The sequence below is a fragment of the Hippocampus guttulatus genome, chromosome 8 (assembly GCF_054856545.1).
Source record: "Hippocampus guttulatus isolate MCC_2025c chromosome 8, RoL_Hgut_1.0, whole genome shotgun sequence".
NCBI classification, from domain to species: Eukaryota; Metazoa; Chordata; class Actinopteri; order Syngnathiformes; family Syngnathidae; genus Hippocampus; species Hippocampus guttulatus.
In genome coordinates this window covers 2,942,435-2,955,277 of record NC_141268.1, presented here as the reverse complement: position 1 = coordinate 2,955,277, position 12,843 = coordinate 2,942,435, and the positions used below count along the sequence as shown (strand labels likewise).

Sequence of the window (12,843 nt, the reverse complement as noted above, 5' to 3'; positions counted from 1 at the left end):
TGCTGACACACATGCACATCAAAACAAGAGCAGTGAAAGGATTTCTTTTGACTACATAAAGGCTGGAAGGACTGCTCAGAGAATGCAAACTGTGATTCATGGTCCCTACTTTGCTGATACATGCCAATACTTTTTTTGACTCAACAATTCCCAACAACAATTCCCATCCATCCATTCATTTTCGAATCCACTTATCCTCAGGAGGGTCATGGGCGTGCTTGAGTCTATCCCAGCTGTCTTCGGGCAGTCGGCTGGGGACACCCGGAACCGGTTGCCAGCCAATCACAGAAACATAAACACATAAATGCCCCCCCCCCAAAAAAAATCACACAATAAAGAAATGTTGAAATCACAGCAACAACATGGAAGCAAACATGACAAATTGTCAACTAAATGCAACCCCCCCCCCTCAAAAAAAACAACCCACACATTGCAGGAATCCAAAACACAACAACTCACTCAACACCATAATATTATTCATGCCAATCATTGAGATAACAGGAATCAGCTGTCCAAAAACAAGGCACGTTCGGGTCTTCTCCCACATTCTAAACACATGCTTTGAACACTCTAAATTGTCCCGAGGTGCGAGTGTGAGCGCAGACGGTTGTTAGTCATTAGGGGTGTTCACACGGCAAGATTTGCTCCGGTGCTACGCCGGCGCTGCGCCAGTAGAGCGTTCACACATGCAAATTAGCTCCGGCGTAGACCCGGAAAAAGGCTTACACCAGACCAAATTTGATCCACCTCAGGGAGGTGGTTTAAAAATTAGCTCTCGAGCAAATGCTCGTTTGCGAAGCAGCACCGATGTAAATTTGCACGTGTGAACTCTCCAATTTGCTCCAGAGCAAATGCTCGAGAAGAGTTGATTACGTACAGGGAGAATGCATTGCTTTCGTGCTCTGTCGGACTTCCGTCATGCGTTTGTTTAATAACGACACAAGACATGGCTGGTAACAGTAAGCGGCACCTCTTGGGTTATACCAACTCAACTAGAACGGGGGGGGGGGGGGGGGTAGTCCCCAAACGTCATCTTTGCTTTTGTAGGAGACTGGATTGTCTCTGAGTTGTTAGATGTTTGCTTTTCTGAGTGTCATTGAAGTCATGTTGATCTACGTTTTCGGGGGCGGTCACTCTCGAGCAGAAGGCACGGAGACCGAGAAGGAGAAGGACATGTCTGTACAGTCGTTGCTTGAGTTGTGTATAAGTTTTAAAAAGAACCAACACGACAGCTCTGTTTTCTGTCGTTTTGCTCCGCTGCAGAAACTGCCGTGTGACCGCAAGTGGAGCTGCACCACTACAAAGTGGAGAACTACAAAGTGGAGCTACAAAGCCGCTGCGCCAGTGCTAACACGCGCAGCGGCTTTGTACGTGTGAACGCTCCACAAAAGTTGCTCCGGTGTAAGATATAACGCAACAAAATACATTGGTGTAGCGCCGGAGCAAATGTGTGCCGTGTGAACACCCCTATTGTGTGCCCTGCAATGAGCTAGCGACCAGTTCAGGGTGCACCGCGCCTCTCACCCAAAAACAGCTAGGATTGGCTCCAGTACGCCCGCGACCCTACTGCAGATAAGTACTTCGGAGAATAAATGAACACATACAGTGGTGTGAAAAAGTGATATCCCCATTCCCGATTTCTTAATTTTTTGCATGTTTGTCACACTTACTGTAAATGTTTCAGATCATTAAACAAATTTAAAATTAGTCAAAGGTAACACAAGTAAATACAAAATGCAGTTTTTAAAATAAAGTTGTTATTATTTAAAGGAAAACAAAATCCAAACCTACATGGCCCTGTGTGAAAAAGTGTTTTCCCCCTAAACCTAATAACTGGTTGGGCCACCCTTAGCAGCAACAACTGCGATCAATCGTTTGCGATAACTTGCAATGAGTTTTTCACAGCGCTGTGAGGGAATTTTGGCCCGCTCATCTTTGCAAAATTGCTGTAATTCTGCCACATTAGAGGGTTTTCGAGCATGAACTGCCTTTTTAAGGTCATGCCACAGCACATACACAATATTACAGAAAGATGTGTTGTTTCATGTTAATGCGTGAGAGAGAAAGTTTCCCCGCAGGCGGGTTCTGGTCCCCATGATGTGCGAAAACCGAGGGATGACTGTACCCCTGTTACGGTACCCGGAAGGGTCTGGAACAGAATCGGACTCTCAAAACATGGAATCAGATGGAATTGAACAAAAGTAATTTATTAATACCAACAAAAAAAAAAACAACAACAGCAAAAAATGCAATGACAAAGTCCAACAAATCGTGAAAATAATCAGAAAAACAGAGCAAACCAACAACACTTACATAGGGCAAAGACAACAAACGGAAATAGCTTGTCATGAAAAGACAAGACGATAGCCCAAACGTGAATGACACAAAACCGAGAGTAGGCTTACCAAAATACTTACTCTGAAGGATGAAAAAAACAAGGTGAGAAAATGCATGGCATGAACAAGAGAGATCCAGCCATCCATCCATCCATTTTCTACTGCTTATCCAGAGTCGGGTCGCAGGGGCAGCAACTTTAGCAGGTAAGCCCAGACTTCCCTCTCCTCAGCCACTTCTTCCAGCTTTTCCCGGGGAATCCTGAGGCGTTCCCATGCCAGCTGGGAGACATTGTCTCTCCAACATGTCCTGGGTCGTCCCCGGGGCCTCCTGCCGGTGGGACATGCCCGGAACACCTCACCAGGCAGGCGTCAAGGAGGCATCCTAATCAGATGCCTGAGCCACCTCATCTGGCTCCTCTCGATGTGGAGGAGACTGAGCCCCTCCCGGATGACCGAGCTTCTCACCTTATCTCTAAAGGAGAGTCTGGACACCCTGCGGAGAAAACTCATTTCGGCCGCTTGTATCCGGGATTTCGTTCTTTCGGTCACAACCCACAGCTCATATGGACACCCTTATGTTTGAACAAGGTGTTCGTTATGGACAATCCATGACGAGCAAAGAAGTCCAATAACAAAACACCACTCGAGTTCTTGTCGGGGGGGGGGGGGGGGGCGTTCCTCCCAATCACCCCCTTCGAAGTCTCACTGTCATTGCCCACGTGAGCATTCAAGTCCCACAGCAGAACAAGGGAGTCCCCAGCAGGGGTGCCCTCCAGAACACCCTCCAAGGACTCCAAAAAGGGTGGGTACGCTGAGCTGCTGTTGGGTGCACAGGCACAAACAACAGTCAGGACCCGTCCCCCCACCTGAAGGCGGAGGGAGGCAACCCTCTCATGTACCAGTGTGAACCCCAATGTACAGGCACTGAGCTGGGGGCAATGAGTATGCCCAAAAGGCCTTTGGCTGCCGCCCAGCTCACATTGCACCCGACCGACCCCTTTGGCCCCTCCCATAGGTGGTGAGCCCATGAGAAGGGGAACACACATTGCCTCTTCGGGCTGACCCGGCTGGGCCCCATGGGGGTAGGCCCAGCCACCAGGCGCTCGCCAACGAGCCCCGCCTCCAGGCCTGGCTCCAGAGGGTAGCCCCGGTGACCCGTGTCCGGGCAAGGGAAACTCAGATCCATTTATCTTATCCATCATAAGGGGTCTGTTGAGCCGGACGGACTGTCTGGTCCCTCACCTAGGACCTGTTTGCCATGGGTGACCCTGCCAGGGGCATAAAGCCCCAGACAACTTTACTCCTAGGATCACTGGGACACACAAACCCCTCCACCACGGTAAGGTGACGGCTCATGGAGGGGGAACAAGAAAGATTGTGTACAGAATTCAACACTTGGAGAAAAAGTCAAGAGCAAGATGAGGAAAAATCCAACAGAGTTGGCAACTTGGAAGCCCTTAAATGCTTGACTGATTATACTGGGAGCAGGTGTGCAGTTTGAAGGGAAGGCCCTCCTCTGCCACCTGCTGGAAACGTACAAAAACAGAATTATGGCGACCACTTTCTTTGAAATTAGCCAAAAGCCGATTCTTGATTGACCTGACCCTGTTTTATTGCTCCTTGTAAAAGTTGTTCTATGGAGATATTTTCCAACACCAGCTGAATTTTATCTGCTGTGAGAGAACTAGATATAATCCCGCCAGTGAGATTTCCAATTTTTTATGTCATCTGGGAGTTCGTTGTAAATAGACCAGGTCTGCCTTGAACTGTTTGCCAAAAAGAAAAAAGGCCTTGCATTTTGTATTATTTCGTGAACCCTTGAATTTATAGAAAATATTTTCTTTCTTCTGCGATTTTAAACAGGCAAATCTAAAGAGATAAACAATAAACTTCAAGCAAACCTTAAGATTATTAAATATACATTGTCAAGATCAGCACTTGTATATGTCATAAAGACCAGGTCATAATGACTACACATTTCACCAAAATATTGTTTTTTCCCCCTCTTTTCTGAAAATAAGAAATGCTTTGCAGTAAGACAGGTTTCAGCCTTTCTTAAGTTCTGCATAAAATTCTCTAAATGTGCTTTGATCATCAACATTACAAGAAAAAAAAAGAACAGTCTGCTTAAACTAATACCACACTCATTTTTTCTTGTTTTTATTGAAAATACCATATAAACATTCACTGGACACTGAAGAAAAAGTCAGCAAAGCCTTGGATTTAAAAAATGCTCTTTGCAGGGCTTTGGACTGTGAGCACTTCATCATCAAATCATCAGCAAACTTTCAAAAGTGCGATAATGATCCTGATCATTTGAATCACCTGTGTTGGAACAAGGTTACATAAAATAGGCTGGATCCGGGCTCACGAGGACCGGAGTTGGAGACCCCTGCTTTTATAGCCTTTTCTCAGTCAGGCATTAATTTTCTCACATTTCTCTTTGTGTAAACATTCAAAGTTCGAAGCTTCATAGATTTAAAATAATTATTCAATAACAGAATGAAAGCTAAGATCCAAACTTGCATTTATTTGACAAATAAAAATATAAATGTCCATCCAGCCATCCATTTTCTTTAGTTTTATATGGGCCGGGTATGAACTAGTGGATTCTCACTCCTGTCCCGTCCCATTCCACTCTCACAAAAAAAAAAAAATAATCCAGTCTCATACCAGACAAAAGTAATGAACAGTAATTAATCAATTAAGCAATTGATTAATTAATAGTGCCTGTTCCGGTCATGACTCCCATCACGTCCTCTTCCCGTTCAGCATGAATCCCACTTCTGTAGTGCTACATTAAAAAACAAAAAAACAACAAAAGTTGCATTCCACTCTTTTATTGAACAGTTTGTCGACCCGCGCTTCCTCATGGATTCTCAATATTTCATACATTTTTTTCCCGACTGTATAACCCTGCTCCCATCTGCATATTTTATACTGTACCGTGCCCAGTCCCCATCACGCTGGAATTCCCATTGTCTATCTATCTATCTATCTAGGGTTGGACTCCACCAAGGCTGCCATTTATCACAGATTCTGTTCATAAGCTTTATGGACAGAATTTCTAGGCGCAGCCGAGGCAGAAAAGATCATGTGTCATATATAAACAGGTGACCACAGATCTTCATTCGGAATTATTTCAATTTGACTGACAAAGAAGTCTTGATGTAAATCCAGCTAAATATCCTACGACTCTTCTGATTTGAATGGGAAAGCTCTGACTCTCCATTTGTTTTCAATGTTATCCATTCTGACAAAATGGTGTTGCTCAAATGTGGTGCAATGCATCATGGGATGTGTGACATTAATGTCAGCAAGAGGGACTGGCAGAACCATTTGTCATCAGTTATACCAGTGCTTCTCATTTACTTTTTCTTACACCTACCTCCCTAACAAAGAAGAAAATATTTTGCACGCCTCCAAATCTCCTCCATACTGTAACTCTAAATATTATCATGTCTAAAAAGATTTTATCAGTGCACCACCTAAATAACATTGTATCCTTAACATTAAAGACAACAACAAAAGAAATAAGATCCAACTCACAACTGAATAACTTTATTAAGATTGTTTTTGGTCTTTCTTCTCACCCTTGTTTATTTTTCCATGATGTCTCTTGGAAAGGGTATCTTACATTGCTCTTCATATCACCTGCTCTGTGCTATGTGCAACAAAAACCCTACACCTGAGTCATTACAGAATATGCACACTCTGACAATAAAAGTCACTGTCACCTACTGGAGTGGAAGTGCAATTATACTTTATTCAAGTATGGCCAAAAAAATAAGTGTTCCCTGGGGTTACACGCGACCCCCCCCCCCCCCCACCATTTGAAAATGACACAGTTTGTGTTCTCTCTCAGTCTTCGTAAACCAGTAGACCCAAGATTTAACAATTAGACAGGTCTAGATTTTGGACGAGGAGGCAGGCCATGGTCCTTTGCTCTTTGATGTGCCTGATAAACTCTCCTGGTCAATGGTCCAGGACAATCAGTAGGATGTGGTTCTTTGCCCAGAAGGAAGCGCTCCCAGATTGGAATGGACTTTTCCACAAATGCCCAATAGCATGCCTGAAAGACAGATCCAATTCAATTACAGCAGCAGCCTATCATTATCTCAAATGATTCAGGGTCAAAATGCCAATGTCAGAGCTCAAAATTGTGACTGCCCCATGCCCAAGCGAGTGAAGTTGCCAATTTGCTGATGAGTTGGATCTTTTAATGTGATGTTAAATGTTAATATTTGGACTCCATGTTGTTCTCTAATATAGCATGAAAATCACCTAAAGAAAATCCCCATTCACGAATAGGTGTTGCTGTTGAAGGCAGTAAATTACTTCCAAATGAGTTGGAATCTTACTCAATGCACTTAAAAAAACAAAAAAAAAACATCATAATCCAACAAATGAAAAAATACGAGGGGCAGCCCGGTGTTCCAGTGCTTTTTATTTAGTGCTCACTAACTGGCCAACTATTCCCAGGAACCATCTTGCTCGGGGGTCGGCAACCTGCGACTATGGAGCCGCATGCGGCTCTTTAGCGCCGCTCTAGTGGCTCCCTGAGCTTTTTCAAAAATGTTTGAAAATGGAAAAAGATGGGGGAGAGAAATATACAGTATATATTTTTGTTTCAATATGGTTTCTGTAAGATAAACATGTGGCTGAATTGAATATGAGCAGGGTTGCTTCAATTGTGTTAGGGAGGGGGCAGCCAGGCAGCCTCCTCAGCCAGGGTGCTCTGCACCTCACACCTGAGACTCGTCAGCTCATCACCCACCTGTTGCCAATCTGCTCGTTTGGACTGGTATAAATTGACTCACAGACCATTCCTCAGTGCAACTGATCCCCCAGATCTACAGCCCTCACGGGAGAACAAAGATTCAATTTTTAAGAATTTTTTTTCAAAACGGTCGAAAATGTCAACATGTTCAGTAGTGATGGGTCCATGAGGCCTCATGAGGCGTGTCGACACAATGACACACTGTGTTGATACTGTGTCGCTGACCACTGCCACCTGCTGGACCTTCAAAATCCCTGCAGCCAACCCACTTGACAGACTGAACAGACTGATTTGATGATTAAGTGTATACAATGCACTACCTCACTCTTCCACAATAGCCATTGTTTATGTTGTTGTTTATGCTGTTTATATTGTCTATACTGTTCAGATTACGTCTTTTTTATACAGTGTAGCTGCTATCCTTTCTTAGCTGTGTGTGTTTAATGCACAGCATGTTTGCATGCATATATGCACTGAGGATTGAGAGGAAAAAATTTCATCTATGCTGCATGTCATACATAAAGCATATTTGACAACAAAGATGACATTGACCCATGACAATATCATTCACATCCATGCATTCATATTGTATCATTCAATGTGTTTCAATAATGTGAATGAGGATGCTTGTGGGCTTTGTCCTCACAAATTTTGATTTAGAAAAATAAGATGCTCCAGTGTTTTAAATTTCAGTCTGTTGCGTTTAATGCATGCATTTCCCCTCTTGTGGAGAACACACACACAATGGAATAAGACATGTCAAAAATCCGAGAGGCACTTGGTGAGACAAGGAGATTTTAATAATTACCTTATTCTCCAAAAGGAGATCAAAATGGCTCTACATGGCGGACAATTTGTATTTGTACGGAAGCTGCTCCATAATATGCACGTACTGTAGCAACGTCACTCGAGTGAAGCTCGTCTCAGCAGTCGATAGTCTGCTGCTCTCAGCTGTGCGCACGTGAGCGCGAGCACGTACTCGCGGCGCCGACCCAACCCACGCCACATATTAAGCTTTGAACTACGACAACAGCTAAGCTAGCCTAGCCGATGTAATGATGGTCAGCAGACAAGGTTTACGTTTTATGTGACTTTTAATAACAACGTGGCAGAGTCATCAAACATGCGGTGTGCTCACTCGCAGTCACTTTCTGGAACTCCCCCTTATAGGCGGGACCTCTCAATCAACTGGAGTATGACGTACAGTACAAACGTTCATAAAGCACTTCTCATATAATAACAGCCTATTATATGACAGCCGACATGATGCTCGAAGTCAGACGAACACATTTTTTCTGATAATCAGTGTGTTTTCCGTATTGCCCAAACATATATTTTTAATCGAGCGAGGGTGAGGTCTGGCTTGTTTCGGCAGTCGGCATCGTGTCGCCAGACGCACTTCCTTAGATACACTGTGCGGGCTTTTGCTGCGTCAACGCCCCCTGCACTGAGTCAACGCCCCCTGGACTAAGTGCCGCAGCCTGGACTGTGCCAAGCAGCCGATGCAGTCCAAACTGCGCCGGTGCAGTTCACGTGTCAATCACATGACGTAATGAAGCAGCACATGCACCAACACGTGGTTTGCTCTGTGAGCCCGGCGAATGCGTCAACGCATCGGTGTCGCTGGACCCATCACTAATGTTCAGATCAACTCAGAAATCAGGTCAATAAGGAGAGGAGCTCAAAATGTCATATTTGAGAGGCATTTTAATTGGTAATGGAACATTTGATCTGAATGCCAGTACTGTGGTTGTATACCTGGCGTGCTCTAGTGTGACGACAACCTGGTGTGGTTGCGCGATCACCCAGTTAGATTTATTTATTTTTAATCAGGTGAAATTGATGTAGAATTACCATTGACTTTATTTTCTAGCTCCACTTGAGAACGCTTATTGGTGCTGTTCTGAGAGTTCTTGTTCTTCCTCTGTGAATTTTTACCCGACAGCCAAGAAATTACTTATTTTATATTTTTATTAATTTCTTTTAACCCAAACAAATGACGTTTATGCATTAATGGACGCACTTTTATTTTGAAGGTGGCCAACGCCGCTCGCTGGTGGCAGACTACCGTAATGCACTACCGTAATGCAGAGCACTGACAATCGCAGTGGCGGCTCACTTGACTTCGATTTTGCGAGTGGAGGCTGGCTTGACCGCAGTATAAAACAGACGATTAAATCACAGTGCTGTAAGTTAGCACTTCAGAAATAACACTGTTCATCATGACAAAATAAAGTGCTGAAATAAACATCAACCACTTCTAATAGGCTACAAGAGGACACAGCAGCTATGCTGACTTCATGCCCCATAGGCGGGGTGTTCTCCTTGAGTTTAGTTTGGCGAAGAGCTTTGCTATGGCTCCCTCTATTGCTAATGCTTTCGGTGCTAACGTTAGCCGTGGCTGCACTCGCGACTGGGTGCTTTGCATTGATGTAGGAGGCTAAACGTGAGCTGCTTCGTTGGTAAGAAAGCTCCTTACAAATTAAGCAAAACACTCTACCTTTATCAATAGTGCCGTCAGGGCATTTTTGAAATGTAAATTGTCCATTCATTGTGCCGAGAACGCTCACATGCTCCTCCATTTTCACCTCTCCTCTCCTCTCCTCAACACTGCTTACTAAGCCCGCCCAACTCTGATGGGAGCCAATCAGCTTATGCTAAACAAGCCCAAACATAATGGCAGCCAATCAATGTCCGCTTCAGGCTGTGACTGACAGTTGCTCCCCCACCCTCAACAGCTCGAACACAGGAAGCCAACACATAAAAAGGGATGTTAGAAAAAGGCAACCCACCTACAGAAACAATAAAGTTAGAGATTAAAATTTTGATTAACGCGATTAAAAAACATAACGCGCTAAATATGACTAATTATTCACAATTAACGTGATAATTTGACACCTCTAAATAATAATAATGAATAATATATGTAATATAGTAATATTGTTTTGTTTTTTTACTGAAACATCAATGCTATAAATTACAACATATGGTAAAATGCGTATCGCGCTAGCTTTTATACAGTAGGTCAAACTTAAAAACAAAAAATGAAAATATCTGAAAAACCTAATGTGTTAGAAACAAGAAAAAAATTAATAAAATCTGCGTTAAAAGTATGTTTAGAGACACAAAATCATCAGTGATTAGTGGGAGGAACGTTCACAGTGGTGATACAATGTGTCCAGATCGGAAGTGCGTCTGTGTGCCAAGTAACAAAAACGATCTGAAATGTGTATTTGTCATTCAAATAAAACATTTGTTACCTCAAGGGCAAGGACTTTCGGTTGGTGTAGTGGTCTTCCACAGAGGTGATTCTCTAACCTCTGTACATCCTATCGTAACAGAAAGCCAGCACAATTAAAAATGTGTCCGTTAAAGGTAACTGACTAAATGGCACTGAAAATTTATCTCATCCATCCATCCATCTTCTATCGCGGGGGCAGCAGCTTTAGCAGGGAAGCCAAGACTTCCCTCTCCCTCGCTACTTCTTCCAGCTCTCCCCGGGGGATCCCGAGGCATTCCCAGGCCAGCTGGGTGACATAGTCTCTCCAGCGTGTCCTGGGTCGTCCTCAGGGTCTCCTCCCGGTGGGACATGCCCCCGCAACACCTCACCAGGCAGGCGTCCAGGAGGCGTCCTAATCAGATGCCCAAGCCACCTCATCTGGCTCCTCTCGATGTGGAGGAGAAGCGGCTCAACTCTGAGCCCCTCCCGGATGACCGAGCTTCGCACCTTATGAAAATTAATCTCGAAAGATATAACAACCCAATTCCTGTGTACTTCCGCATTTTAGTTTGGGGTAGCTACTCGCCATTCACAATCGTAGAAACTGACAACTACACTACAATAAACAGACTGTTCAGAACAATGGCATTAACATTTGTACTTGACAAAAGATCAATGATGATAGTCTCAACAAACCACATGCATCTTTAAATGAACACAAACATGAAAGCATTTTTGTCTTTGCCTTGTGCTTGTAAATTTTCATTTTAAATTCTCTTTTTGTCTGTCCGGGTTAAACAGTTGAGGTACAAAAAAACATTGTGATTCTGTCAGAGCAGGATATTTGGCAGCAGCAGCCTCCGTTCATCCTCAGTGCAATAACAAGCTATGATAGCACTTTAGACTGTCGAGGACAGAGCCTACTGAAATTGCTTAATGTACTGGTCTAGATCTCAGTCGACACTTCACAATCTTCTCCATAGTATCCTCCATTCACTTCATCTTCTGTCTTGCTGTTTCTATATATGATGAAATTTAGATGTTAAATGCTTTCCACGTTTGCCTCCACTAATAGGTGGTTAAGATGCATAAATAGGAAAAGATATGCTCACAATACAACAAAACGACTCCATTCATCAGTTTGAACATTAAATATCTTTGTTGTGTATTCAACTGACTACAGGTCAAAAAGATTTGCAAATAATTGTATTGTTTATACTAACATTTTACACAATGTCAGAACTTCACTGGAATCGGGTTTTGCTGCTGTAGTTACTTCTGCTGTGGCATCAGCTTGATTCATATTTTAAGTGTTCCAGGGACCTCGGCTCCCGTGTAAACACAGAAATTATGCTCAGTAACTTTTGTCTCTACTACAAAACTCCATTTACTGCACAGTAGTTGACCTGATATTTGAGCAGCAGGAAAGTCTGGTTCTGGTTTGAGTTTTCTTCTGTTCAAAATAGCAAGTAGTAGTTTATCATGCTGAGTAAACAAGTCTCCAGACAAGAAAAAAAGTATTCATGTTGAAAACATGAGACAAAACCAAGATCTTCCTCTATTGTTGCACGTGTGTGCCGCAAAGGGGCCATTGAATTACGAAGCTTGAGGGTGCATTTGGTCATAAAACATTGCAGGTCTTGACGGGATGCTGTACCTGTAGCAGGCTGCTGTTCCTTTGACGAGCGACTTCAGACTTGCTGAACTGCTGCTTACTTTGCATCTTCAACATCTCTCTGCGGCTCTCCATCTGCTCGAGCAGATGTGCCCTATTTGCTAAACTGGTGGGCCAAAAAAGTAAACAACAGAAAAGAGAACTCAATCTTACTTTATTCATCAAAGTATAGTAATTTAAAAAGCTTCCATTATATGCAAGACCATTCCGGGTAAAGTAATACAAGTTGATCAGGAGTAATAAATGAATGAAAACAGTCCAACTTGTTGATCATTTAATGTTTGATTCATTCGTTGCGGCGTAAATCTTTGCAAAATCACGGGTGAAAACGACACAATTAAACCAGTCATAGGAAAACACGACTCGGTCAAACCTTTAATACACTTACATTTCTTCGTATCGCTCAAACGCCTCCATTTATTTTTGGAGAAGGTGCTCGCTCACATTCATTTAAATTGGTGAAATCAACATACGCTTCTTCTCTTGCAGCATATTTGTTGGTAAACCTGTTCAGAGTCGCAATACTGCCACCGAGTGACAAAATAAGACGCTGCAACGCTAGTCGGAAGGACAGCTTTTTAAAATTGTGATTCTCAACGCCTGGGTTGTTGTGCTCACCTCCTTTTCACAATACAGAGCTCAAATGATTCATTCATTTGCTTTCATTCATCAATTCAATTGCAGCAGCTTTTAATATTCTCAACGAATATCTGCTTCTCACTTTCAGAAAATGAACTACTGCGCTTCAAATGCAAATTCAACAAATTTCTAGCAAAACCTGTAATAGCATCAATGTACAGGTAATAAAAATCACAAAGACTTGTCGACAGCT

At 43.2% G+C, this 12,843-nt stretch overlaps 1 protein-coding gene across 1 annotated transcript; it reads right to left on the bottom strand.

Moving 5' to 3' along the window:
- Positions 1-5,881: 5,881 nt before the first annotated feature.
- Positions 5,882-12,511, bottom strand: cep15 (centrosomal protein 15). Its single transcript, XM_086118878.1, has 4 exons — positions 12,400-12,511; positions 11,994-12,117; positions 10,377-10,445; positions 5,882-6,408 (listed from the first exon to the last, which is right to left on the bottom strand). Exons 1-4 carry the CDS (start codon positions 12,426-12,428, stop codon positions 6,235-6,237), a joined length of 396 nt encoding a protein of 131 aa, XP_085975004.1. The 5' UTR covers positions 12,429-12,511; the 3' UTR covers positions 5,882-6,234.
- Between the last annotated feature and the right edge of the window lie 332 nt (positions 12,512-12,843).

Excerpts from the sequence above, each read along its gene's own strand:
- cep15 (XM_086118878.1), bottom strand. The coding sequence starts at position 12,428 with ATGGAGGCGTTTGAGCGATACGAAGAAAT. Across the intron at positions 12,118-12,399 it reads TTTGAGCGATACGAAGAAAT|TTTAGCAAATAGGGCACATC; the intron begins GTAAGTGTATTA and ends TTGGCCCACCAG. Across the intron at positions 6,409-10,376 it reads CGAAAGTCCTTGCCCTTGAG|GCATGCTATTGGGCATTTGT; the intron begins GTAACAAATGTT and ends TCTGTCTTTCAG.